Source organism: Periplaneta americana, chromosome 16 (assembly GCF_040183065.1).
Source record: "Periplaneta americana isolate PAMFEO1 chromosome 16, P.americana_PAMFEO1_priV1, whole genome shotgun sequence".
In the NCBI taxonomy this organism is placed as follows: domain Eukaryota; kingdom Metazoa; phylum Arthropoda; class Insecta; order Blattodea; family Blattidae; genus Periplaneta; species Periplaneta americana.
Genome location: NC_091132.1, coordinates 58,928,821 through 58,956,105, shown reverse-complemented (window position 1 = coordinate 58,956,105; position 27,285 = coordinate 58,928,821). Strand labels below are relative to the sequence as shown.

General features: G+C 35.1%; 1 protein-coding gene across 4 annotated transcripts; it reads right to left on the bottom strand.

Annotated features, from left to right (window-relative positions):
* Window positions 1-151: 151 nt before the first annotated feature.
* lark (RNA-binding protein lark) lies at window positions 152-24,126 on the bottom strand. Of its 4 annotated transcripts, none has more exons than XM_069849322.1 (9): window positions 23,934-24,126; window positions 16,930-17,111; window positions 16,285-16,521; window positions 15,781-15,923; window positions 14,847-14,891; window positions 14,649-14,763; window positions 13,725-14,029; window positions 12,337-12,381; window positions 152-744 (listed from the first exon to the last, which is right to left on the bottom strand). In XM_069849322.1, exons 2-9 carry the CDS (start codon window positions 17,071-17,073, stop codon window positions 696-698), a joined length of 1,083 nt encoding a protein of 360 aa, XP_069705423.1. In that variant the 5' UTR covers window positions 17,074-17,111; window positions 23,934-24,126; the 3' UTR covers window positions 152-695. The 4 variants fall into 4 exon arrangements, with proteins under 4 accessions (XP_069705423.1, XP_069705424.1, XP_069705425.1 ...); XM_069849323.1 differs by having other exon boundaries at window positions 14,649-14,748; window positions 23,934-24,088; XM_069849324.1 differs by lacking the exon at window positions 152-744 and adding an exon at window positions 807-837.
* Between the last annotated feature and the right edge of the window lie 3,159 nt (window positions 24,127-27,285).

Below are 27,285 nucleotides of genomic sequence, written 5' to 3'. Positions count from 1 at the left end.
GAGACAAGGTGCATCTTCAAACACTGGAGAATAACGGTTGGAGATGTAGAGATGATGCGAATTATTTATTTTCTCGTGAGCTGTGACATTGAAAGATGAGCAAAGGGAAACGAGGAAACGTGCGAGGTTTACCGCAAAACCAATCCAAAAATACACAGTACACATACATTGTATATTGACAACACACGAAAAAAGTTACAGAATTTAATAGACTTATCTTGCTACGAAAAACTTAAACAGCCAAAGTCATAAATCGATAATGCCGAAATAATGATGGCCCAGTTCTATAAGACATTAAAAAAACAACAGAATTACATCATCTTGTCACTTTTCAGCCAACAATTACTTTCGAACCATTATCAGTATATTAACATTTACAATGAATCTAAGTTTCACGGAAATCTAATTGAAAAAATACAGCATACTACAATTGCTGCAGCTAAATGGAACTTACAATAAAGATGAACTACTGAAGAATTAAGATATTGATATTTGGAACATGTTTATGTACCATGCTCAATTAACTCGAAAGGAGACGAACTTGTGAAGGAATTCAAGAGAGAGGAAGTCCGCTACACGGATGCCTGTCCCGTCTTCCCGTTCATTCGGCCCAAGGCTTCCCGCACAAGCGAACAATTCACCCGACCGATGCCGACGCTACCGACCGGCATATAACTGCGACGGATGAATGCATCTTAATACGGTGCATAGCGGCGAGGGGACGCTGTTCCACGAACGGCCGGTCTAACACAGAACAAAGGCACAATTAGCTCATGCCTGCCAATAGCAAGGCTGGTTACAACCGAACTTCACATTGTAGTTCAGGAAAGACTATTTCTGAAACATGAATCCAGTCTATAAATCATGTATACCAATATTAATTGCAAAGCAATCAATATGCAACATCTGTTAAATACATGCAGGTAAGAATAACATTATCATGTGATGCAACATCAAAAAATTAAACACTTGTATAGTAATGCCACAAAATAAAGCACCCAATGCACAGTCTACAATGAATGAGCATTTACTTACATTATCGGCAATCTACTGCATGATTTTCAATAAAATTAAATTAAAACTTGTACATTAAGCATATTATTAAATTAGTTACAACAGAAGCAAGTTACATTTTACTGTTGTCACACCGCAAGATGGCAGAGAAGTATTCTAGATGGGACAGGAGGAAGCTATGAACACTAACATTAACAATACTATGCAAATGCTTGCCCCTTGTCCCATCTGAACATTTCTCTGCCATCTCGTGGCACAACAGTACATGCTCAACTAATGAAAGCTCACCATTTTCTTTGTATATGAATTTCTAAAAAGTACCACAGGGTGGACCACAGCTCCAGACTGCTATCACACTTACTACTTGTAAACATTATCAACATGTCAGCAAATGTTAAATATGTTCTTTACTGGATCACATGCACCAACACCACCATCACCACACATTTCCACAGACACAGGTGAAGTTATTACAACTTTTAGTTTTATACACTCATATCAACACTGCTGACATGTTTGATAAGAGATGGCATTAGCGAGTGGATAGAGAATAGGAAGAGAAAAAGTGTGTAAAATATAATATGTACTTGTAACAGAATCAGTGTCCTGACCATAAGTGAAGATAGGAACCATGGTGTGGCATAAATGTTGAACAGCAGTATGTATCTCGGCTTTTAATTTCTAAATTATAATGAACCGGAAATCTATATACAAACATTTACCTTCATCTGTATTCATCTTGCACCAATGATATTAAGTGTGGCGAATGAGATTAAATCATGTGCACACAGATAGGCCATTAGTATAGGCTCACTGTGCCACCTCCAAATTTTTACGGACTAGAAATTTTCCCTCTGCCATCAGGGACAGAGTTCTTTCATATGCAATAAATCTACAACACTTCCAACTTTCTCTTCCGAAGAGAACCATGCCAAGGACTTTCATCACCCTTAAAAATCCATTACTCTGTCATGTTTCAACTCAACTGCTACACACTGTTGACACCTTATGAAATTGTTAATTACTTTATGCTCGACCATGCCGAAATGTAGTAATTATACACCTACTCATTAAAGTACAGGTGTTCAGCCAATGACAACTCAGCTTACAGGTGTTCAGCCAATGACAAATCAGCTTTGTACCGTTATAAAACCGCAAGTATCGATTATTCTCGGATATGCAATCGAAAGAGAATTAGCGAAAAGTCACCGAGGCTGGAAATCCAATACTGTCGCAGAAGGTTATGTTCTGTTACTATAATAATTAGCGTTAATTGTAAATAATATTCAAATAAATTCAATTTGTCATCTCGTTTTTCAATGTCGAATTCAATAATCAAGGTTATATCAAGTTTAACGGGATTACATCAAGGTCAATGACATTATTGTTCCTCGGAAAAAATCAATACTTTCGCGTCTGCGCACATCTCACAATTCACGACCCAGAACAAGGTCACTTCCGAACTTGTCAGATACAAATAAAATGTATACATCTGAATAATTTCAAGTTAGAAATATGGTCGAGCATAAAAAGTCGTATGAAACTTGACTATAATGGTATTAAGACGCTCGTATGAATATTATGAAACTTGCTTGCGCTCGTTTCATAAATATACTTGCGTCTTAATTACTATCATTATAGGCTCGTTGCATAATATACTATTAAGAAGTTCTGCTTCACTGATTGACTTGGTTTCAGCTCTTGTATAGTCTTAAGCGTTTAGCGCAGGAAACAAGTTACGAGTCCGCTAGTCAAGCAACAAAATTACTTAAATTAAAGCCACACATAATTCCGGTATTTCAAAAGTTAAATGAACAAGATCCCAATAAGAGATTGCATGTTTTTAATTGGATTTTAGAGAAAGTAAATTCTGAGGAAATTGATCCGACATTAATTTATTTTTCTGACGAGGCCTATTTTCATTTAAATGGACACGTATTCTCACAAAATCATTGGTATTACAGTCAGGAGAAATCCAATCTTGTACTCAAAAAAGCTTTGCACGGTGAAAAAATAGGAGTGTGATGTGCAATGAACAGATACACAATTATTGGGCCTATTTTGACTCAGGGTACAATTACCAGAGAGATTCTTGATCCATTTTTAGACAGACTTATGGAGAACGTTCCTCAGAATATTTCCAACAAGAATCCAAGAGAGAATTACGTCGAAATTTTCGGAATGACAATTATCAGTAAAAATTTGTGGGCCTCACAAAGTCCAGATTTAACACCATGCGATATCTATGGGTGGGGGGGGGGGGCACTTAAAAATAAGGCTTATGCGAAAAATCAGCATATAATAAATGATCTTAAAGACTATAAGAGCTGAAATCGAGTCAATCAGTGAAGCAGAACTTCTTAAAGTAATTAATTTCATAAGAAGGTGTCAAAACAGTGTGTAGCAGTTGGTGGGGGACATTTTCAACACCTACTTTGAGCTGGAAAAGTACAAATTCCTATACTACATGTTTCAGTGCCGGTAGACCAGGTGGCATACATACACACATCAATTTACTACCTCAATAATGTCAGTTTCCTCACTCAATAAATTGAATTTCAGGAGGGAGGCACTATGATCTTTCAAGATCTATAGCTGTAACTCTCAAGCTAGGCGCATTCCCAAACCCACACTGGCTGACTACACTAAGGTCCACTGTGTACCCAGGTTTCAAGGTTACTCCACTCGTCCATTGGCCAGCCCCCTTCGTCTTCACTCATCTCTCTGTAATAATATTATGAAACTGATTGTCATGTGCAATGTTTAAAGAATATGTCTGTACAGACCTTTAAACTGAAATAAATTTTTTTTCGGCCCTATTTTTAAATTTCAGAAATAGGATTTGTAATATTGTGCTGGCGATGTGTATGTATAACTTGATCAAAATATATTCAAATTTAAAGAGAACGTGCCAGCACACGTGCGCAAAAACACTCTTTCATTAAGCATAATTTCCTCTTCAGAAATCGCTCTATAAACAAGTTGAAAAGTTATCAGATTTCATTTGTGTTCTTGTAAGTGAAGACCACTACTGAAATTGCTCTGAGGATAGAAAGTGTTTTTAAGTTAAAAAGAATCTGTGTTATGTTAAAGCAATTTTCAATGAAGAATGGATTAAACTGCGAAGATTAGTGACTTACAATTTTTATTTCAAGAGTCTGCTGAGAACATTTCAAGAAAAGTGCGAGAAAGCTTTTAAACATATGGACAATTAAAACCTTGAAACTTCTATAAATAAAAAATAAAATTCAAATAATAAAATGGAAGCCTATACCAATCAAGAATTATGTTTGGATTGTATAGTTATATTTAATATAATGAGATAATATGAATCCTATTTCAACTGGTATTTGAATACATGTCAACACTGCACTTTTCCTTCTGGGAACATAACTTATGAGATAAAATTATTTCAGCCATTCCAGGCAAACTGGGAATTCCAATGAAAAAGTATTTTTAAAAAATATTTGCTTATTCTTAGTGTAAGACATAGATAAGTCTTTAAATTTAAATATTCTAATGCTTTATTTTGAAAAGAAAAATATTTTACAAGTTGTATGGGCATTGAATCAAGTGATCTTGACTAGGTAATAGGTACTGTTTTGTTTCCCTAACGTTTGCATCATTTATAGAAATTTTTTTCAAGGAGCTATTGTTGAAGAAATATTTCGAGAGTCTGTAATGTTAATTCCAGAGCTCCAGGATCAAGGAACTTTTTAATCTGTACTATATTCTTTCTGCCATTTATTTTGAGTAGTTTGGGTTAATATCAATTAATCTTATAGTTCAAGTGAATATTTTGACTTAGAAATGTCACAGTTGTTTTGAAACTGGAAAAATTAAGGACATTACTGATCTGTGACAAAATGTGTGTAACATATTCTGTTACATGGAAGAAATAGCTATAAAATATTTACCAATTACGTTATTGTGAACTAACTGGATGCCATGGGATTTCCATACCTTTCACATGTACATTATGAGAATGAATCTCCTTTTCCTTTAGGCAGAGACCTGAGTTTTACACTTTTTGTTACTAAGGTGTGAAGTGAATTCACAAACCTTGTAACATCTGTGACAAAACCTTTTATTTTCTACAATAATAAATTTTAATTCAACAACTTTTTTTCTGTAAAATGATACTGATCTTCTATATTGATTCCAATAATAAAAGATGACAAAAATAATACCATTTTCAATATATTGAGTCTGAAAATAGTAAAAATGTAACATCCATAACAACTCGAATGCCTGATTTATAAGATGTCTTCTTGAGATTGTACACAACATTGGAAATTCAGGTGTCTGATTCGCAATGCTGACATGACAAGCATGTTACACTAATAGGAGGATGAACATTATAGCTTTAAATACCGTCCTAAATATAGTGTGCAAATGAGTCTTCCATTGTTACATACTACACTCATTCAAGTAGAACTAGTCCACACCAGGTCGCACCATGGTTACACTATATCACCAGTCTTAAAATAGAACTACACAAGCAGGTTTAGTTTCCATTTAGTATTATTTTGTAAGAATCAGTGCATTAAAAATACAAGTAAAAGAATATGCTCAAACTATATACAAGGTGAAATAAATTTTAGTATTTAAGTTACTAAGAATTATCAATTAGCGGCAAAAGGGTCAATTTTTGCACCTATACCTATAAAATAGGATATAACCAAATACAGTACACAAGGAAACCACAAGAAAACTTTTGTTAAATATCAATCTCTCAAAAGAGAGACTTATAATGAAGCCTATTTTATGTTTTATTGTGTACAAAAGCAAAGCAAATTCCTCGATTTAAATATTTGTTTTGTCTCTAATGCTACACAAGACTAATTTAGACGAGAGATGCGAACATTTTGCGATCTGTTGAGATCCAGCTGTCTTTCATGCATAACTGGCCCTGGGTGAGCTTAAAGAAAAGAATGCATTGTTAAAATTGTACTCACTTCTTGCAAAAAGTGCTCGAAGCGGTGTGTGTTGTCCCTCAACTTGTGCACACTGCTAACTGACAAAGAGAAAGTGTAGGCGTGGTTTCAATAGGATTCCGTGAAAGCTGATATGGTGCATGAATCTAAAGTTCCTTTATTTAAGTTGTTTTTCAAGACAGAATAATTACAGATAATGGCCACCTGACTACCCCAACCTCAATCCTTATAACTTATCTGAGGAGAAAGTTAAGTGATAAAGAAAACAAGTCATACCCGCAGACAAAAGAGGAACTAAAAAGAACATTTTCCACGAAATTTCGTCGATTTTTTAAGACAAATTGTGCTGAAGCAATAAGAAACTTTATCCATGGATATCAGCAGTGTACACAAGCCAAATGACAAGACTTCTAGCACTTTTTGTATAAAAAAAAAAGAGAGAGAGAGAGAATACATTTAATTATATGATTTCTTTCCAACAACTCACTCAGAGCTAACTAAACACAGCAAGCAGATAGGCCACAACAGGTTCAACCACCACTTAGCATAGCAGGCCATGAAATATTCGTATCTCTTCTCTAAATTAATCTGTAGATACTGATATACAATTATATCTTCCACACATTATTCACTTGCTTCACGTCTTAGCTTATAATAGGCCATTCTAATAGCTAAGAACTGAAATTGGTCCCTGCATTTTTTAGTGGTAATTCCTTTTATTATTTCTCCCTCCTCCCCTTTTGAATCATAGCCCTTAATCTCCTGTGCAAGTGTTCATATTGAAGCCAATGCATTTGATATTTTGCCTGTGAAATTAAAAGTTACTATTTTTTTAAGATCTTGCCATATTATGTGGTCTTTCTGAGTAATAATTGATATTCACTACACTTCTATTTACTATTTCTTTTTTGTTTTGTTCTGCAACGGTTCAGCACTTTGGGAGTTTTGAAATAATGAAAACAGTAATGCTGTACTCATGTCAAGGAACTAATTGAAATAGCTCTTTCAGATAAACGTGAAGTAGACGATCCTTCATCATATAAAAACTCAATCACTTTTAATTAACTATACTTCAATGTTTCTGCAAAATGTATTCAACAACTTAAACCTTGAAATTATAGAATAAATCGGAGTACCCAAGAAAACCTAACCCAATACAGTATTTGTTCATAAACGAATTCCACTTGAATTCACTGGGATTAGACCTATGATCACCAGGCTAAACTTGTGTAACTGGGATGACCGGAATTCACCACTAAAAAAATAATTGTAGCTATTTCTGATTATAATGGTCATGTAATTACATCAACTACTTTACAGAAAGGGATTGTATATGCTGTGAATCTAAATATACAATATATCAATTTCCGTCGTCACAAAAAAGGTAAGCAAACAACGAGAGCATGTAATCAATTTTCTTAAACCCCATGCAAATTCCAATAAGAATAGGGTGTCATGCTCCATCCACTTTAAATTGAGGGACACAAAAGCAAACTGTTCGATTCTGAACTGAACTGGTAGCAAGAGAAGATGGAAGAAACAGGAAATGCAGTTTTGTAGGAAGTACAAAACTTTAATCATAAATGTATTTTGCCTGACAATTTTTGATACAGAAAAATACTTTCCTGATTAAAAAACTTTTGAGAGAAAACGGTATTTAAACATCTGATATATATTCAAATCTTGCCAATATTATGAAATGAAAATTTCACACAAAAATACACACCAAAAACAATATTTAGCCATCACGAAAGTTTTCACAACTATATTAAACTTCGTATTATAACAAAAATCTTTAGCAATCACTGAAGCAAGAACATTATATTAGCAATGAGGTAAACATAGGTAAATCTCAATGAAAAGTGACTTTTTGTGCATGTATATTACAGTATTCCATTTTAAGCAGCTCCTTTTCCTTCTTCAAAAACTACCTCTCAGCTCAGAAACAGTTCATGCTGGGTTGGTGAAGCAAGTGAAGTCATTATATCGACCAAGCCAAGGCAGAAACCTTCAAACGTGGCAATGGCCACAAATTACTTGTGACTTTTAAAGGATGACTGGGGGCACTTTGGCAACATAAATAAGAAGTCAACTTTGTGAGGTGACAGTGGAGTGTTCACTGGTGGCTGCCAAAATTTACAAATTTCAACTGACAATACTGCTTGCAAAATTGTGAGAACTGGTTGTGGTAAGAGTCAGCAGTGGGTATAATAATTCAGAACCTGTTGTTAGACTATGATGATGAGGTGGTGAGATTTCAGAGACATATAGAGTCTGGGTCTGAATAAAAAATTTAGCAAAATAGCAGGTAAGTTATATGTAAAAACAAAGAAAAAAATTAAATCTGCATAATACATTATATTACTTATATTTGATACAAATAATACCTCTTTTATATGAATTTAAATACAATAAATTGATTATTTCTTCCAGATAACTTTTCTGTTCATAAATCCGTAAGGAACAAATTACAGAGTAACGTAAGAATATTGCAAAAAAAGTTTATTCAAGGTTTTGTTCTACCCACCCCAAACAAGACTGAGAAAGGAAAGGCACGAAGTAATTCATGTTACATATAAAAACTAAGATATTCGACTTTGCAGTACAGCCACTAGCACAGTGAAACACTACTCTGCCAGTTCTCTTTCACTTATGATAATCCTTTCACAGGAATTTGCAAGTAAATTGCATACAGGCTTATAAGATGATGGATGCATTGTAGACAACAGAATACTACTATTACTACTAAAGAGAAAATCAAACTTAAGGAACTAGCACTGCTGCGGTTTCTTTGGCACTACAGTCTGGCAAGCAGATCATCAGCTGTCACGGGTAACATTCTTGCCATTTCATGACACTATAGTCTGACATGTGATCTTTCGCGTAACTAGTGAATTATTTATGTAAAGAAATGGAGGGGAGAGAGAGAGAGAGATATCCAAAAAAGGATAGCTGCCCTTGAAAAGGGGGTACCGAGCGGTAACAGCACCTAAATTAATTGTAGATTAACAATATTTCAATTTTTTTTGGCAGCTATCCTTGACAGGAATAATTTATTTTTCATGTAATATAGCACTGTACAGATAGTTATTTACATTTAACAAGGAATGTCTTAAAAAATTAATGGCTATATCTTGAAGTTCCAAAAGATTAATATGGAATGGATTTGAGAATGCACAGCCAGTTTTAGCTAAATTCCGAACCTACTTCAAATAGTAGTAATCTATTTCTACATAAAGTACGATCTAAGCCAGTGCAGTGCCAGTGTATCATGATTAGTAGTACACATCTCGATCTTGAATGACAAGTGTAATAGTGAATTTAATGATACCGTACATTAAGAACATGTAAATAATGTACTAGTTGAATGACTTGCAGGTGAAGATGTTTGAATTTCTACTCTCAGATCTTCCTTGCTCATATGAGAAAACTCCCATTTTTTAAGAAAAAAAAAAAACTGGTATAAAAAATTGTTAGTCCCCAGACATTCGTTAAAATGGTGTTTTGCTTTACTTCATAGAAATATCTAAAAATTAAAAACAATTTAATTGCAATACAATGAATTCCTTCAAAATGCTATACAATATAAAAGTAAAATTAACATGTTGACTTACAATTTGGCAAAGATTGATAAAAATTATGTATTTTGTACTTCAGTGATCTCACTTGGAATCTAAAGGCTGCTTGGAAGTTGACAGAAATACATCCAATTCTAAGAGCACAATAAATAAAAAAGTAAAGATTGTATTGTTTATGTCTTAATATACGACTTGCCACAATAATCAATCATACTTTGTTTGAAGAGGTCCATTTTTGCATGCATTTTACGTGTAAAGCACCAACAGAGAATAAGAACTAAAAAGGTATCACAAGTCTCTTCCGAAATGATTTCACCATTCAACTATATGGAGCTTCTGACACATGCAACCTGTCCCACTTTCATATTTGTAATCTGGATCATCCACTGATTGGAAGAGGATATTGAGAAGAAAACCAATAAAACCGCAATTTTAAACTGTATACTGATGACATCTAAAACTTTTGAAATATTTTGGGTCCTAAATACTTGGCATTACTATATATACTGTAAATGAAACTGGCACAACTGTTCAAGCACAGTAACTGTATTCTGAAGAATAAGGTATTGGTAACTATAAACTGAAAAATCATAAATACTAAATATAAAAAATATTAATCTAATAGTTAAGGTGCCAAGTTAGTGCATGAATGTATGGACAAGGCATTACATGAAAAAATACCTTAATTAACATTTGGAGGCCTCGCAGTGCCTTTTCTTTATTTAAGGGTCCCACAAGCGCACACTTTTGAATATACTCCTGGAGATTCTTGAGTGACTCCCCAATTTGACCATAGAGAATTCAGTTATGAGTACACTCCCAAGCAACCGAAATTACATTTTGTTTTTTAAAGACAATTAATGGTGGCTGTCATAATTATAGAAAATGAGAAAGAACTGGCTTCTGCAAAAAAATGCACAGGGCCAAATTTCAGAGCATTGTCCTCCTGGCAGTAGTTTATGCAAACTACTTATTTATGTCCACGTTGGAACAAATTGACGGATTTCGGATGGTGGGGCAATTGAGGGAACAATGTAGTCCATGGCATGAATAACCTATGAAGGGCCAAGGCCCACCAGTCGGCTGTTGCCCTCACGTCCACATGCATTAGCAGAAGTGAACAATCATTCAACCAGAACTGTAGTATCACACATTCAGCACCCAGAACTCCCAGACCTCTTAACTGGTTTTCGAAACCAGATTTCACTACCTAGCATAGCTTCCAAAATTTATCATAGTGCTGGGTGGGCACTGGTTCTATACACTGCCCAGAATTTAATGAGAAGATTACTTCCCCATGATGAGTCAAACCAGAGTGCATTCCATAATACGAGTCATAGGCATGTTGCCTCAGATCATGATACTACAGCACAGGGTAACTGAGAAAACAAGATTTTATAAAAGTTGAACTGGAAACAAATAAAATTTACAAAAAATAAAGACTCTGTAGATGACTTGAATTTTGTGTTTACTGATGACTGGACACTTTCTTTGCACAAGAATTTCATTAAACCGTACCTTATAAGCAAACTTCCCAAAGAGAAAAAATATTTAATTACTGAATATCTAGAACTCTAGGGAGCAAGGATAGTACGTCAAATTCCTATGATATCCACGTTTAGGATATAGCCTACCATACTCCAGTTAACACTTCAATATAAAGATACTGTTCTAACAACATGCGTACTCTTAGACGCAATTCTAGACGTACTGTACATACATGATTCTGCCATGACTTAAGTTTATTTGTTTATTTTACGACACTGTATGAACTACTGGTCTATTTAGTCCCGATGGAATTGATGATTGTGAGGGGGTATTTGGCGAGCTGACACGAGGATTCGCCTTAGATTACCTTACATTCACCTTACAGTTGGGGAGAATCTCGGAAAAAACCCAACCAAGTAATCAGTCCAAGCAGGAACCGAATTCATGCCCAAGCGCAACTCCAGATCAGCAGGCAAACACACTACTGCTCGAGCTACGCTGGTGGATTTCTGCCATGATACGTACATTATGAAGATGTAGGCCTGAATGATTTTATAGTAGTTCCATGAGAATGGAGACAAACTCTTCTACCATTTGCTGACATACAAAGAAATCAACTCTACAAATTCCTTATCTATAATTGAAAAAGTTTGCTGAATGAACTCAATAAGTTACTGGTATTGCTTCATTTCGTAATTATTTATTAGCATTAGTTGAAGATATCACTTTCCATGAAGATTCGTATTGTGGATAGAGTTCTATAAAATCACGCATCAATTCATTGGGCATTTGTCAATTTTCTGCCATGTTCATTCCTGGAGTGCGCACTCAAGAATTCCAACAGATTGAAACTTCACACTGCCTGATATCATCCATGCATGCACACTTTTATCGAGAGGCCGGAGTGTACATTCAAAAGTTTGCCCAAGTGTGAGCATGTGTGGGCCATTTTATAATGAGAGCATGATAACTGATGGAGATTATTTCGGTCTATAACCAGGTTTAGTAAATCCTATTACTATTATCTGAAATTAATATGCATGTCTACAATACCATTCAATGATTAAAGGAAACTGGACAGAAAAGAAATGCATGCTCAAATTCCATTTTCCAACCCAATTTTGTTAATTTCCGAATGACAATGTAACAAGACTATCATTTTTCAGCTACTAAAAGGAGATATTAAGGTCCCTGAGAAAAATAGCGGGAACAAGCAAAGTTTGTACACATACACACACCAAAATAAGCCAAACAAGCGAAGGCATATACATCAAAATAAGCCAAAGGCAATAAGCGTTATGAGCCCATAAACAACTCACCTCCTTTCATCAAAACTGTCACGACTGAAATCCTCATACAGCCGGCTAGAAAATAATAAATACAAAATTAGCTCATCAAATCTACTTCTCAAAGCACTTAAAAAATGCAAATATTGGTACATGTTATCAACCATTATACACTAATCCATATGTTAATTTATTCTAAGTACAATACTTAATAGCATATGAAGGCAGGTTATGCTGAAGGCCCTCTATACTATTTACTCTCGAAAAATCGCTTAAAGATAAAGATATTACATCTAACAAGGGCTAAATTTCTTCGCCATGGCTGTACAAGACTCATCTTCATCAATGCACAGGAAGTCAGTAAATCAACTTTTTTTTCTCGTGTTGTTTTCACTACCCACAATCAAGATATTCCAACTAACAGGAGGCACTATTCTGGGATCAACAGCTGACGGTCCAGTCTGAGATACTGTTGTTTGTAAGTTGTGCTTTGACTACACTGTACTCAGTCCCTGTGACATGGGCAGGGGGAGGGGGGGGTGCTCACCAGTCTAAAACCTCCCCACCCCCAATTTTTTTAAGAAATATTTTTAAATCATATTAGATTTAAAACATGAACATACACCACTGTCATTGCGAGTGTGGCACTGAAAGAAAAATATAAGTTCCCCTCCCTATTTTTTTTTTCAAAAAATATTTTAAAATTATTTTAGATTTAAAGTATGAGGAAACAATAAAATTCATCATTGGCATTGCAAGTATAACGAAAGAAAAATACTGTCTGTTACTACCGACAATGACCAACAATTAGAATAGCAAATCCTTTATATTTCTGCTGACGAAGTTTCTAAATTGATTTTAAATTTCGTACTATTAAATAATTATTATTATTTGTCTTTAAATATGTTGTTTTCTAATGCCAGGTGTTTGACAAAGTCATTTGGCCTCTTGCACTTCAATATTTTTCAAAGATATTGTCATGGTCAGTCACTGAAGCACATATTTTGAGGTGTTCCGAATCTATTTCTTGATTTGAATTGCACAATGGGCAGTTAGGGGACCGATATATTCCAATTCTATGCAGTGTTTGGCCAAATAGTCATGGCCTGTTGCCAATCTAAATGCAGCTACAGACTTTAAATATTATATTGCATGAAAGTTAAGGATAAATTTGCTAAGCGATGTTCCGATGTTCCCAAAGTTTGCCCCGACCGGGAATCGAACCCGGGCCACCTGGTTTCTCGGCCAGACTCGCTATTATTCCACAGGTGTGAAGATTTTCATTTTTTGCATTCTTTGCAGTGTGCTCTGATGTACAGAGTTCCACCAGTAAACACACATAGCTCCACAGAGACACTGGCTGTCCTTCACATACCATGAAGTATTGCATTCAGTTTAGACAGTATTGTTAACACTGTTACCTGAATCTGTTTGGTGGAGCAGCTGAAGCAGATGGAGAGCGGCGACTGAATATGCCATAATCTGAACTGCCGCGATCAAATGATGGAGTATCCCTCAATGAACTGGAGGGTCCACGGAGTCCTAGAGGTGGAGGAGGAGGCAGAGGATCGCGTGGCCTGGGAGGAAGAGGAGGTGGTGGTAAGAAGTCACGTCCTCTCAGAGATGGTCCCAAATCCCGTGGTGGAAGAGGTGGGAAACGACGTTCAAATATTTCACGGGACTCGTCAAATCGGTTGCGATCATAATATCCATCATAGAAGCCATCCTGCAAATGTAAGAAAATTACGTCATATGAAACGAACTTGTTACCTAGTACGAAACTACATCTAAAAATATTTCAGTAATCAAGACAAATTATATTAGCTCTATGACCACATCTAGGATTCAGGTCTTTAGACAAGAGTTTCTAATCTTGAGAGGTCAGGTTCGATTTCTGACAGGTCCTGTGGATTTTGTAACATGGCTTTGTAATGAGTAATTTCATTGCCACTGTCAGTAGCATTTCAATATAGTTACATTCTCGTAAATCTCTAATTCAGCGTTATTAAATGAAGCAAACTGGGCAGATATCACACAGTAACAATAGTAAAAGAAGAGACCAGAATCTTGAAGCAGTGACCTAGTTGATAACTGTGTACGATCACATAATGTAGAAGTCAACACATATGCTATGATAGAAGACCTACACATATGTTTTCTTTTCAATTTGGCTCTAAAATCTAAAAATATTAAAATAACTAATACACAATGAAAATAAATTATACTGAACTTATTACAAGAGATGATAATATGTACGGGGTTATGAATGTGTGAAATGGCAACTCAACACACATTTGTAATGTATGACTACTTTTCAGAGCCACCATAAATTATTAAAAACTCACCCGAACACCAAATCTTCCCATCATTCGGTCACGCAGGAATGGAGGTGGTGGTGGAGGAGGATATGGTTCACGTCCAAACATGCGATCTCTAAACCCATTCCTATCAGGACCCATCCTAGAAGTATACGTGTGAAATTGTACACAAATCAAGAATAAATAACATTTAACTGATTTTAATCTAGATACTTTTATACTCACCCTGTCTTCGGACATTCCTTGGACCAATGTCCGCCTCTTCCACACCTAGAACAAAATTTTATTCAGAATCATGAAATCAAACGAATTTATTTTTAACAGTCATCAAACAAATTATTTAAGAGATACAATTTACACATACATTTTACACGAGGAAAAAAAAAAGTTTCAAAATTTGTATACTATTACCCCATTGTTGAAGAGAAAAATTTCCAATGTATAGAAATTTCACGATAAAAAATTTAGGTTTCAAGCAGAAGAAGTCTTGAAACAAGAGGAAAATGCTCTTTGAAATCCCCTTTATTTTAGTGTGGCAGCATTAATATTTTATAACAATAAAAGAACTTATGAACTTTCTAAGAATAAGAGAACCTGAAGTGAGAGTAAGTAAATGATGTAAGAATAAAAAAAACTAAGTTGAAAACATATTTCTTTCAACTGGTTGGATAATAATTTGACTTTCTGGAAGTGTTGGCAAAATGACAACGAAATACTGTGCTTCTTTTTTTAAATGTGTTTGCTAGCTGTAAAATTTGAATAAACACCTTTCGAAATTTTTTTGAGCAGGCATTAAATTTGGAAGTTATGGTATTTAAATCATAGCCAGCTATGTATCACAGAGGAATCTTAATTCTGGTGCCAAAAGAAGCCTCACTCAGGTATTACAATATAGTAAAATAAGAAGCCTCCAGGATACCTAACAAAAGTGCAGATGGGCATTATGGTGGCCCAATGAAAGTTTGCAGTCAACTGAGATTAGTACGAATGTTCAGCTCTGCTGAAACTAATGAAGTAACTCAAGTTTCTTTTAAGTCAATCTTTTTAAACCTATCAATGAATTTAGTTTTCATTTAAAATATTCGTGCTTCTATAAAAACATTAGAATTATTTACCAGTTATTAAATTAAGAGAGATTAAAATTAATAGTGATGAATACCTGTAACATTGTTCAGGATCACCCATACCAGGTCGTTGACGCACTCTGCTTGTAGAAACCTGAACCTTCATTGGTTGTCCATCAACAACAAATCCATTCAACTCTTTAATAGCATCATTTACCGCATCACTTGATTCAATATGCTACAACAAAAAAAAGAAGCATATTTTACTTCGATAATATGCACTATACCAAAATGTCCTCATAATTATTTAGGGTTATTATGAGAAAGGTCAACAACATACTTGAAAATGCAATAGAATCCTTCTAAGTCACAGTGCTAACATTAAAAAATTGACTGGAAAATTTCATCACGGCAACAACTAAAAAAAAAAAAAAAAGGCAGCTTTTATACCCAAATTACTCCCACTCATCCTGTATAGAGTCAATACAGTACTGAAGAAATAAATGCCGTAATAACGAGTTCGATTCTATAAATGGGTTAGCTCATGAAAACTGTTAATCTATACAAGATATATAGGAAGTGCTATCCACAATACTCACCACAAAACCGTAATTCCTGACAATGTCACACTCCAAGACCGTGCCATATTTAGCAAAGAGAGCTCGAACTTGAGGAGCCTTTGTATTGTCAGTGAGATTCCCTACAAAGATTTTGGTTGTAGGTGTCTGTGGCCCCTTGCGACTTGTTGCAGCCTCCACTTTGATTGCTTGATTGTGAACTAAATAACCATTTAAGTTCTGAATAGCATCCCTACCAGCCTCTTCATGTTCCATATGCTGAAATAAAAGAAATTGTATTGCTACTATTGCAAACTCTATGATCTAATTCCAGCTTCCCAGAAGTTTAGGCATTTCTGTAAAATAATCATTAATAATAGGTAATTAAAATACTGTTTAGCTATGAAATGCTAGATTTGAGGTATTTTAGTATTAAAGTGGTCACATTCGTAAATTTTAGGCTACATTTTGAAGTGACCCTATTATACAACTTATAACGGAGGAAAAAAAACTCAGAAAAAAACGAATAACTAAAGATCTGTATTACCACACTCTTATTTGCAATTAATAAAACAAATAAGCACAGAAATTGGATACACTACTAAAAAATGTCCTACTTTAACTGTGTACTTGGAAACAATTTTTACAGGTTTTCTTAAACAAAAATGTGAATTTATAGAAACTTACCACAAATCCATAATTCTTCACAACATCACATTCCACAACTTTGCCATATTTTTCAAACAATGGTTTGATGTCTGCTGTTGTTGTCTTATCAGCTAGGTTCCCAATAAAAATCTTGAACGTGCCTACACTACTGAATCCAGGCATCTTGCTCAAATTAACGCGTGAGCGTTCTAATCTATTCCCTGCAAAACAAAACAACAAAAAAAAAAAATAGTATTAATACTGTGTAGCATCACAAAATCAAAATTAAACTTGCGTTAAAACTTGCTTGGTAACTCACAAAGCACACATTTGTTTGTTTTTGTCTAAGTCGATAAAAAGGAGGTTAAATAACATTATACAAAAAAAAAAATTCATAATCCATACCATATGCTAATAATGATTAATTTAATATAAATGTTGGGAAGACCCACCTTATGAAAATATTTTATATTACACAGTAGGCCTATATCTTACTAATAATGACACATGCAAAAATATGAAATTAAAAAAAAAAAATTGTTCTTAATATTTTGCACGAATTCCCCTTAATATTTCTGTAATTACCACTGAACTGGGATCACTGGACATTATGAGACAATAAGAGATGCTCTTCAGAAACACTTGAAAAACCAAATCCATCCCATTCCACAAACATTCCGCGATTACAAAGGACTACTGAAATAACTTAATTCTCCTTTACAGTCATTGAACTCTCAGCATCAATGATTTCGAAAAGTCGTAACAAAATAGAAATAAGTGGTTTCTAATCCATCTCAGCTCTTTCTTTCGGATCAACTGAGTCTTTCCAGTGTTGCCATGTTTACTTTTGTGTGTGTAAATTTATGTTTTAAATGGCTTTCAACCATCAATTTTGCTGTCTAGGTACTTAATTTCTCATGGGTTTCCCCTCATATAAAACAATATTAAAATTGATACGAGGTGTAATCTTTTGCCAGAAAACACAGAGAAGTTACTTCCGTTGCACTGTAACCAGTGCTGAGTGCAGCCAACATGAACTCCCCCCTCCCAACCCACTTCAATATAAAAATTGAGTTATCTAGCTCTTGTAGTCAGGTAAGAATCTGATGATGCTGAAAACTTTTCAATTGTGCTGATTTATTGTATAGCATATTAAAAACAGACAAAACTATTAAGTTTTAGAGATTTCATATTTTGCCTAATTTTCTTCACAATGTGCCAGTCTCTACAAATAGCAATATGCAATGCAAGAAGTCTTTCAACATAAATAGGTGACGAACATTTAAATAAACTGGGTTCCTCGGAGAAGCAGTTGCTTAAGTTTCCTAAAAGAGCTGATTAGAAACATTTTCATATTTCCTAAGATAAAAGTAGTTTTTTGAATGAAACTCCAATTTTCTAAAAAAAAAAAATTCACACTCTTGAAAACTCGTCTTGCCTAATCTCACCAAAAACATTAAACAGGTAATTGTTTCACGTAGCCGCCATCTATCTTGTTAGTTCGGCACAAAATATCACAGAGAACCAAAACATAAGATACGATACGCGTCGCTACTTTTGCAACGCTGCAGTACAAAATACTGCGCAACTCTCGTATTGCGACGTGTGAACAACGGTGCAAGCCTCCGTGCAACCCGAAAAGTAGCGGCTGCCGAATCAGCTACTCGCTACTTTTTCATGCTGCGCGCAGCTTAAAAGTGGCGGCGTGTGAACAAGGTTCTCAGGGTTGCAGCCGCAGAATTTTTCATATTGGTTTTGTTGAAACTTTTGCAGTGGTTGAGAACAGTGTTGCCACCCAAATGTGTCAATGATACGTTATATTGTTTAAATATATCGCCATTCCTGCAATAACTCCTATGTGACATATTTACCGATTTTCAGATTTTTGCTCTATTAAATAACTTAAATAGTGATACAGCAAATAATAAAATCTCCTGTATATAATTATATTTCTTCGTTTCAAAAATGTAAGAATTCACAGTCTTCTATGTACGGCTGCCGCCACCTATAATGATACTGAACATTTTCTCGCCTGAAAATGCAAAGTGTAGACATATTGAGACAATGGTAAACAAATAAATAGAGGCGCAGCCAAGCCTCTATGATTCTGTCACGTTTGGTATTGTTAGAACATCCACACCTAACAACCAGTTCCCCCCCCCCTCTAGCAGAGACATGAACCTATGTATCCAGAACGCACATAATTAACGACTCGGTAATTGTAATACACTATTATCGGACCATCGGATCTGTGCCCCTTCAGCGCTGTCGTCGCTCTTGGAAAAGTTAACGCCTGTACTCCATTCCACCTTTCCTCCCACCACGTTAAACAGCAGGCCACGAATCTTGCCGAATAGGGATGTTGCCAAACTTCCGTCAAACGGTGTCATAAATAACTGGTCCTCCATGCTACAATATTATTTCTTTCAATCAAAATACATCTTGTATTTCTACATTTTTAAACCTAAATCCCACGTCTCGAATCACTTTCCGCAGTTTTTCTCTCCAACCTTGGAAATTATTACTTCCCTCGCAAGGTTCAGTAATTTCTTCAATGTTGAAACTTCTTTCTGAACGGTATAAAATTCTTGTATCTTTCTTCTTAAAATACATCGGTTCATACCATCTACAATAATTAAAAGTTCCCTTGGTCTGTTCTTCTCTGGTGATTCTAGCTTTTCATCTCCTGCACAGACTTCCTCTCTCCTGATTTTCTTTATTAGGAGTTCTGACCTGTCTATATAAATTACATAAAATGTTGTATTATTAGTATTAGTTAAGTAATTTTTATACATAATCAATTGAAATAAAATAAGCCTCACCTGTGATATCAGTTGCTCTTTTCGTTGCCTGATTTATAGGAAACGGATACTGACCTGTTTGTTTCTCTTCATCGCAAAATACTATTACGTACTTGCTTAATAATATTTCTTTCGCCACTCTGTGCTACAGTGTTCATGTTGAATTGACAACACTGGACTGCAAGTGCAAATAAGCTGTCCCGCAAGAAGGCTCAAAATGGTGAGTAGTGGGGCAGAGAAAAGGGAGAGAGATAGAAAATAGAGATAGGAATGCAGGGAGAGAAATGAATTACCGAGGCTGAGAAGGAATTAGGGTTCAGTTCGCATATCTTACGGGGGCACAGATCCGATGGTCCGACTATACCTATTACAGGCTGGTTTTCGAATAAGAAAAAATCAAGTGTCAAGTAAAATCAATACCACACAGGCAAAATCGGCCAACAGCCTTGTATCCTACAATAGAAAACTGGCCGATACATTTCATAACATTAAATTTGTGATCTAATATTGAATTTATTTAAATTAATTTCGTATATCACCATCTCACTAGTCCAACCACCTGTTCGCAAAATACAGTATCACAACTGAGTGTTGTTTTCCTCTCCATCGAGAGGAAATAAAGAGGAACTGCTAAAGAGTGTGTAACAAAATTTAAGAAATTGTAAAAAAAAAATTGTGTTCAAAATTTCCATTTCTTATAATCAAACAGAATTAATTTTGTAATCAGTACTTCGATATCACGTTCCTGTAGGCCAATGGTAACAGTGCTCAGTGAATGCGAGGCTCGAACATTAGCTGCAGGCAGTCTCAACGTGTTCAGAGGTTTCTTTACAATTCGCTAATGCGAATTTTATATAAAACTTTTTAACCACAGGAATTAAAAACCATTCCAAAGTTCACATGTTTCCCGGAAACCCTACAAACACTCGCCAGCAGGCTATATTGACGGAGGGAAGTTATAAAAAATTGAAACGCGATTAGAATTCTACGTGCAACGGGTTTTTCCTATCAGTAAGCCAGAAAGCGCTCATTTCTTTCATTCTTTTTCTCTCGCTCGCGCGCTCTCTCTCTAGTAAACTTCGATTGAACGGTAAATATGGCCGCCGGCGTACAGCTTTGGCGTTTCCCCCCCCCCACCACAATTAATACAATACCAAAGCAGTTCACCGGCGTCCATAATTTTATTACTTACTGTACAATCAGAGATTAAACATTTTTTTTTAATTTCTACATAGCAATCACAATCTCGACTTTTTTTTTTAACTTCGGTGACCTTCGCCGTACTAAAGACGCGAATTACCACAGTTAAATTTTTGCTCAAGTTACCAACCCTCGGAATTGTAAAGTATAGATTCCGAAACAAAATTTGGGCGACCTGAGCATGCGCAATGTGTATGGTGTAACTGGACCTTGGAAAATTCTGGTAGTCCAAATTTTGTTTCTTGGTCTGTACAATATTTACTCCATTTTTATTTTTTGATCTACGATAACACATCCCCATTTTTATTTCATTTGTATTGCATTTTTAGTCCTAGGAAAGTTCTCGTATTTTATGAAACTACAATAGGCCTACTAGTCTCTTATTTACTGATTAAGGCCATGTCCCAAAGCTCAACTAGCAACTAGGTGACTAGTAAACGACAAACTATTTTAGAGAGCACTGGACCTGAACATCTATGCTTGAATGATGGCCTTCATAGACTATTTTTATACAATCATGACATTACGGTGTAGCACTAAATTAAGAAGGCATTGTCCTAATGCAATTTCATTATGAGTTATGTGAAAAAAGATACTTAAAAAATGTAAAGAAGGTACTAACAATTTCAATATTGAAAGTTAGGGTATTTTTCTACATTATACTTCGAAAGTATTTTCATATTTCATAGCTCTGATCGCTGATGATGAGGCATCCAGGTTTATTTAGGCCGTGTCCCAAAGCTGTATTTCCAGTTTAAGTGAACTAGATATTTGACTAAATAGCCAGATGTAATGTCAATAGTCATGGTCCAACGCTACATACTACAAAGCAATCAAATCCGTAGTAGCCAGTAAACGAAAATGCTTGCTCGATTCATGATTATTTCTTTACTATAACGTTACCAAGTTAAGATTCAAATGTATTTAAATTCTTGAGTCCTAGACAAGTCATAGATATCATAACGAAAAAAACAAGATTAAACAAGCGTTGAGCGGATTCCGCCGATTTTGGAATAGACACCGACGCGGTTAGGTTAGGTTTTTATTATCCTGTCAAAATGAAGGTGAAAGCGATAGAGTGTGATTTTTTGTTTTCTATGTTGGCAGTTCAAGTACGTCAGTGTCTATTCCAAAATCGGCGGAATCCGCTCAACGCTCGTTTCACCAAAAACAATGTCTGTGTTAATTTCACACCCAAAATAAATGTCGAAAAGTTGTGAAAGTTGGGGCCGGTGGAGAGATTAGGGCAGGAACAATCACTCCGTCGGGATGGAAGGGTTAGACAGCAGTGAGGGGCACCACATATATCTCATTTCCGTGAGTTTCCTTACTGATCACAGAGAAAAAGACGAGTTTTCGGAAGATCGAATCAGTATTAGGTTAGGTTAAATTTTGTCTATGCCTTGCATATACTCACAATTACCTTTCTTCCAAGGCATATGAAAAGCCTAAACTAACCTAACCTAACCTGTCACTGTTTCGACCTTACGAAAACTCGTCAATCAATAAGAAAACACACGGAAATTAGATGCATGTGCTGCCCCTCCCTGCAGTCTACCCCTTCCACCTCGCACGGGCGATCCCGCCTGTCCGCACTTTCATAGCAACTTTAGGGGCTTATTTTCGGTGTGAAATCGGCGTCGGCAATAATCCTCCCCCCTCCATTTACGACATGCATAGGCTACATTTTGTAAATGGTAACGCTACACTAAACAATTGCCCACTTCAACCTAAAACACTAGGGCCTATGTAGACAATGGTAAACGAGGTTTAAATTCATCTTCGTAGAAATGGAAATACCGGTATGCAAAATCCAAAGAATGTATATGTAAGCTTCGCCAAAGCGATAAATAATTGAGTACCTCCGTGGAATAAGGTTGGATGTAACATTTGGGCAACATGTTACATCCAACCTTTTTCCACGGAGGTATTCAATTATGGATGCTGCGAGTATTTTCTTAAGTTATTTTCCCTGGACCAAAGACAGCGTTAAAGAGGCCGTAATTATTTACCGCTTTGACAAAGACTGCCTAATTTATGTTTGGGGAAACTAGAGTATTATCGGTATATTGCGGCCAATCTACTCGATGCTGTGTTAGTTTAATAAGCTGTATGATAAATAATGGGACCATATTTACATCCCGTCTGAAGAAATGTTACGGTTCCTTCCAGGAAAATGGAACACCTAACACTATGGACATTTCTTAGAGGGTCATATTCAGTAATAAAATATCACAGACATTTTCGAGAATAAAAGGAATTCGCAATACTACTTACAGATTCACTGATATTGGTAGTCAAGGGCCGTAGAATTAGGAAATACGCCTAGTCTCCATTTAGCAACGTTCCACTTTTTCAATATACAAAGACTAATATCTGCATCCAGTGCTATATGAAACATCTAGACCTTGATTTCAGAATATCCTGAGCAAGATATGCACTTCAAATGTTTCGAACATACAAATCAATATTTATACAAAATAATTACAGACATAATTGTATTACACATAAGCTAGCTTGTCTACGCGAAACTGACAAAATTGACAATTTCATCATTATACCTCCTCGGCAAATACATGAAGTACGGTAAACTGGATATTTTATTGTTCATATTGCCGTAAATTATTATAATCACGTTTCTGGTTATATTTTCGTCTGTTCAAATAGAAAAGGCACTTTGAAGTGCACAAACATTTATTCTTTCCGTAATGCTCAACCATGTGCCCATGTTCCAATACCCATGCAAATGGCGCTTCCGCCATAATTAACAATAAACTTTTAAAATATAGTTCAGTACATCTATAATAGTATATTTTAATTGTACAATACTAATAATATAATCTGCATAATATATTCTAGCCATAACGAATTATAAAGAAAATCATTTCTCCACCCACATTCATGAAACTCCTTGGCGGATCGATCAACACGCACAAAGCTACACTAAACATATTCACAAATAAGTTAAATTACAAAGTAAAAATCAAACAATATTATATATTTCCCTTCATAAATGTTCTAACATCTGTGTATAACACTCACCTCTCTAAAGTAATGTGAAGTTAAGCCAAAAAACACTAATCTTTCAGAGCACGCCAACTAACTGCTTTACGACGATATCCCGGTGCGTCACACAAGGGCGGAAGAATACAATTTATCAAATATTGTGATATTACAGAAATACCATCTTCCACACATCTTTGAAACCGTAATTTGTATATAACTATTACTATACCTTAAAATATAGTACTCAGAATCCAAATTGAGTTAATATTATGCTTATGACGCATTTAATTTATGGTTTTGCTTCAAACTATTTTGTTCTTGAGTAAGAATACAAACTATTGAACATTCGTAACGCTGGGCTACGCAACCATTGAATTTAAAAGTATGGAATGCTCTGAACGAAGCATGTAGTGTTGGCGGTGTTGGTCAATGCCCCTTACAACAATGTTGACCTTGTAACATAGGGATGTCATTCCAAATTATATTATCACATTTTAAAAATATTTGTAATTTTATTAATTTTATGCACATAATGAGCATTCCTCCAAAAGAAATAATTAACTTCATTTCCAAAACCAAAAAATATTTTTTCTTCTATGATCAAGACAAGTATCAAAACACAGTCTGTTATCTGACTTATTAGGATAAGATAGGCCTGAGTAGGCCTATATATCTCTTTATATAAAATTGAGTTTTGAAATTATGTTTTCTGCCTAGTCATCATATCAACAGCACTTATCAAAGTTGTCGCATACTAATTAATCTGGAAAATATTTGGAAGTCATTGAAGTATGCATGCACATTATATTTTTAAATTTTTTGGACAGGTATCAATAAAGACATTTTCACTTTGATATTTTAGTGGACCAGTCAGGAGCTTGAATAATCCTTAGAGCATTATTTTGTTTGACCTGAAGAAGTTTAAAAATACTTTCTGGAATGTAGCTCCAAGCAGAAGCAGCATATATTAGAAAAGACAAAATTAATATTTCGTATAAAACATTTTCTGTTGAAGTGTAGGAGATTTTAGAAATTTAGAAGGGGACAGATAAGACTTTTCTCTTCCAGTTGCTTTGGCTCTAGTCAATTCTATGTGCCTGTAACAAAGAAGTTAAGGATGTACTGTACCAATTCATACACACAACAAACTGCCTCATGGGAATAAAAGTTAGTGTTGAGTACTGGTAAACCTATGTCTTAGTCACCATACCTCAGAGCTGTTACAATTTATGTGCCATCAAAGATGCAAACACCCTTTTAAATGGAGTATTCTGCACATTAGATGCAAGCTACGATGTTACTTTCAAGTCTCACTTAAATAGATTATATCAGTAAATATGTTTAATCACAAGAAGATTCAGATATTACTTGAAAAATAAAATAAACAACATGGCAGAAGGAAGGTATCTATGTTGAAAAAAGGCATGAATTCAACCCTGGGAAGCATGATTGGTTAGTTCATGAAAGAAGAGTTATAAATTTCTTTCTCGCTAACAAAATAAGAGGAAGAAAAACGAAAAAAAAAAAAGCTTCGTTTCTAAATAGTTTGGATTAAGATGGCTACAAACTTATTAGTAATTTATGCATACCAGTACCAGAGGAACCAGAGAATTTATCTTTTAGTAAGTTACGTTGTTAATACTTTTTGACAGATATTTTTTGCCAAAACTATCTTCTGTATAATGTCTTTTCAACTTATATTTCATTTTGCTATTTGGGAAAAAGGGAATCTTTGTCAGACTGACTGGCCTGCTTGCATTCTCTAGTGTCACTTACAAGTATAATAATGATTTGGAAGATAGAATTTTAGATCAGTTCATCATAGGTTTAAATAAAGGACCAGTTAAGGACAGACTGTTTTAGGAAGGCTATATCTATCATCTCCGCTAAAGAGTCTGTGGCTTTCCAGTATGACTTATCAACATCAAAGACATTAATACAAGTGAAAGAGGAACCTATTGGGTATGTACAGAAGTATGAAGAAAAGGAAAAGAAGAGAAACGCAAGAACATGCCTCGTCTGTGGTGTACATGGATATAGTGCTGCATTTTTACGCTTCAGAAATCTAAAATGTGACAAGTGTGAACTGGTTACTTACTTACTTAAAAATGGTTTTTAAGAAACCCGCAGGTTCATTGCTGCTCTCACATAAGCCTGCCATTGGTCCTATACTGTGCAAGATTAATCCAGTCTCTATCATCATATCCCACTTCCCTCAAATCTATTTTAATATTATCCTTCCATCTACATCTCGGCCTCCCCCAAGGTCTTTTTCCCTCCGGTCTCCCAACTAACAATCTATATGCATTTCTGGATTCGCCCATACCTGCTACATGCCCTGCCCATCTCAAACGTCTAGATTTAATATTCCTAATTATGTCAGATGAAGAATACAATGCGTGCAGTTTTGCATTGTGTAACTTTCTCCATTCTCCTGTAACTTCATCCCTCTTAGCCCCAAATATTTTCCTAAGAACTTTATTCTCAAACACCCTTAATCTCTGTTCGTCTCTCAAAGTCAGAGTCCAAGTTTCACAACCATACAGAGCAACTGGTAATATAGCTGTTTTATAAATTCTAACTTTATGATTTTCTGACAGCAGACTAGATGACAAAAGCTTCTCAACCGAATAATAACAGGCATTTCCCATATTTATTCTGTGTTTAATTTCCTCTCATGTGGTTGGTCATTTAAAAAATGTATGTAAAAAGGAATAAAAGTTTTTAATGGAAAATGTGACTAGGAATGTAAAGAGTAATTTTATTAGTTCTGTGGAGTCTGATGAAGAAACTTTGTTTCATGTGGATTCAACAATTTCAAGGTCACCTCCTTTCACTTCAGTGTTAGTTTTAGATGGCATAGTGGTCAAGTTTGAAATAGATACTGATTGTGCCTCGACCATATTACCATTTTCAATATTTTAAAATCAATTTTCTAATTGTAATTTGTTGAACACTGATAAAACCTTTTTAACCTACTTTAAGAGTCAAGTTAACCACTTGGAATGATTAATTTTAATGTAAAGTATAATGAGACATGCCATGGAGTTCTTCCATTATATGTTGTAGATTCAAATGGCCCCCCCTTTATCTGGGCTGCCAATGGTTTAATCATATAGGCTTTAAAATATATAAACCGAATAATGATTGTTTTTGGAGTTCAGAAAATTCAGCCTTGGCAAGAAGAATAAAGCTTAATTTACCTCTATTTTTTCAGATAAATTAGGCTGTTTTAAGAAGGGAAAGTTATCACTAGAATTAAAAGAAGGAGCTCAACCAAAATTTAGTCGGGTCAGAAATGTACCTTTTGCTTAAAGAGAAGGTGTAGAAGCAGAATTAAATAGATTAACTAATGAAGGTATTCTAGTTCCAATGGACTATAGTCCAT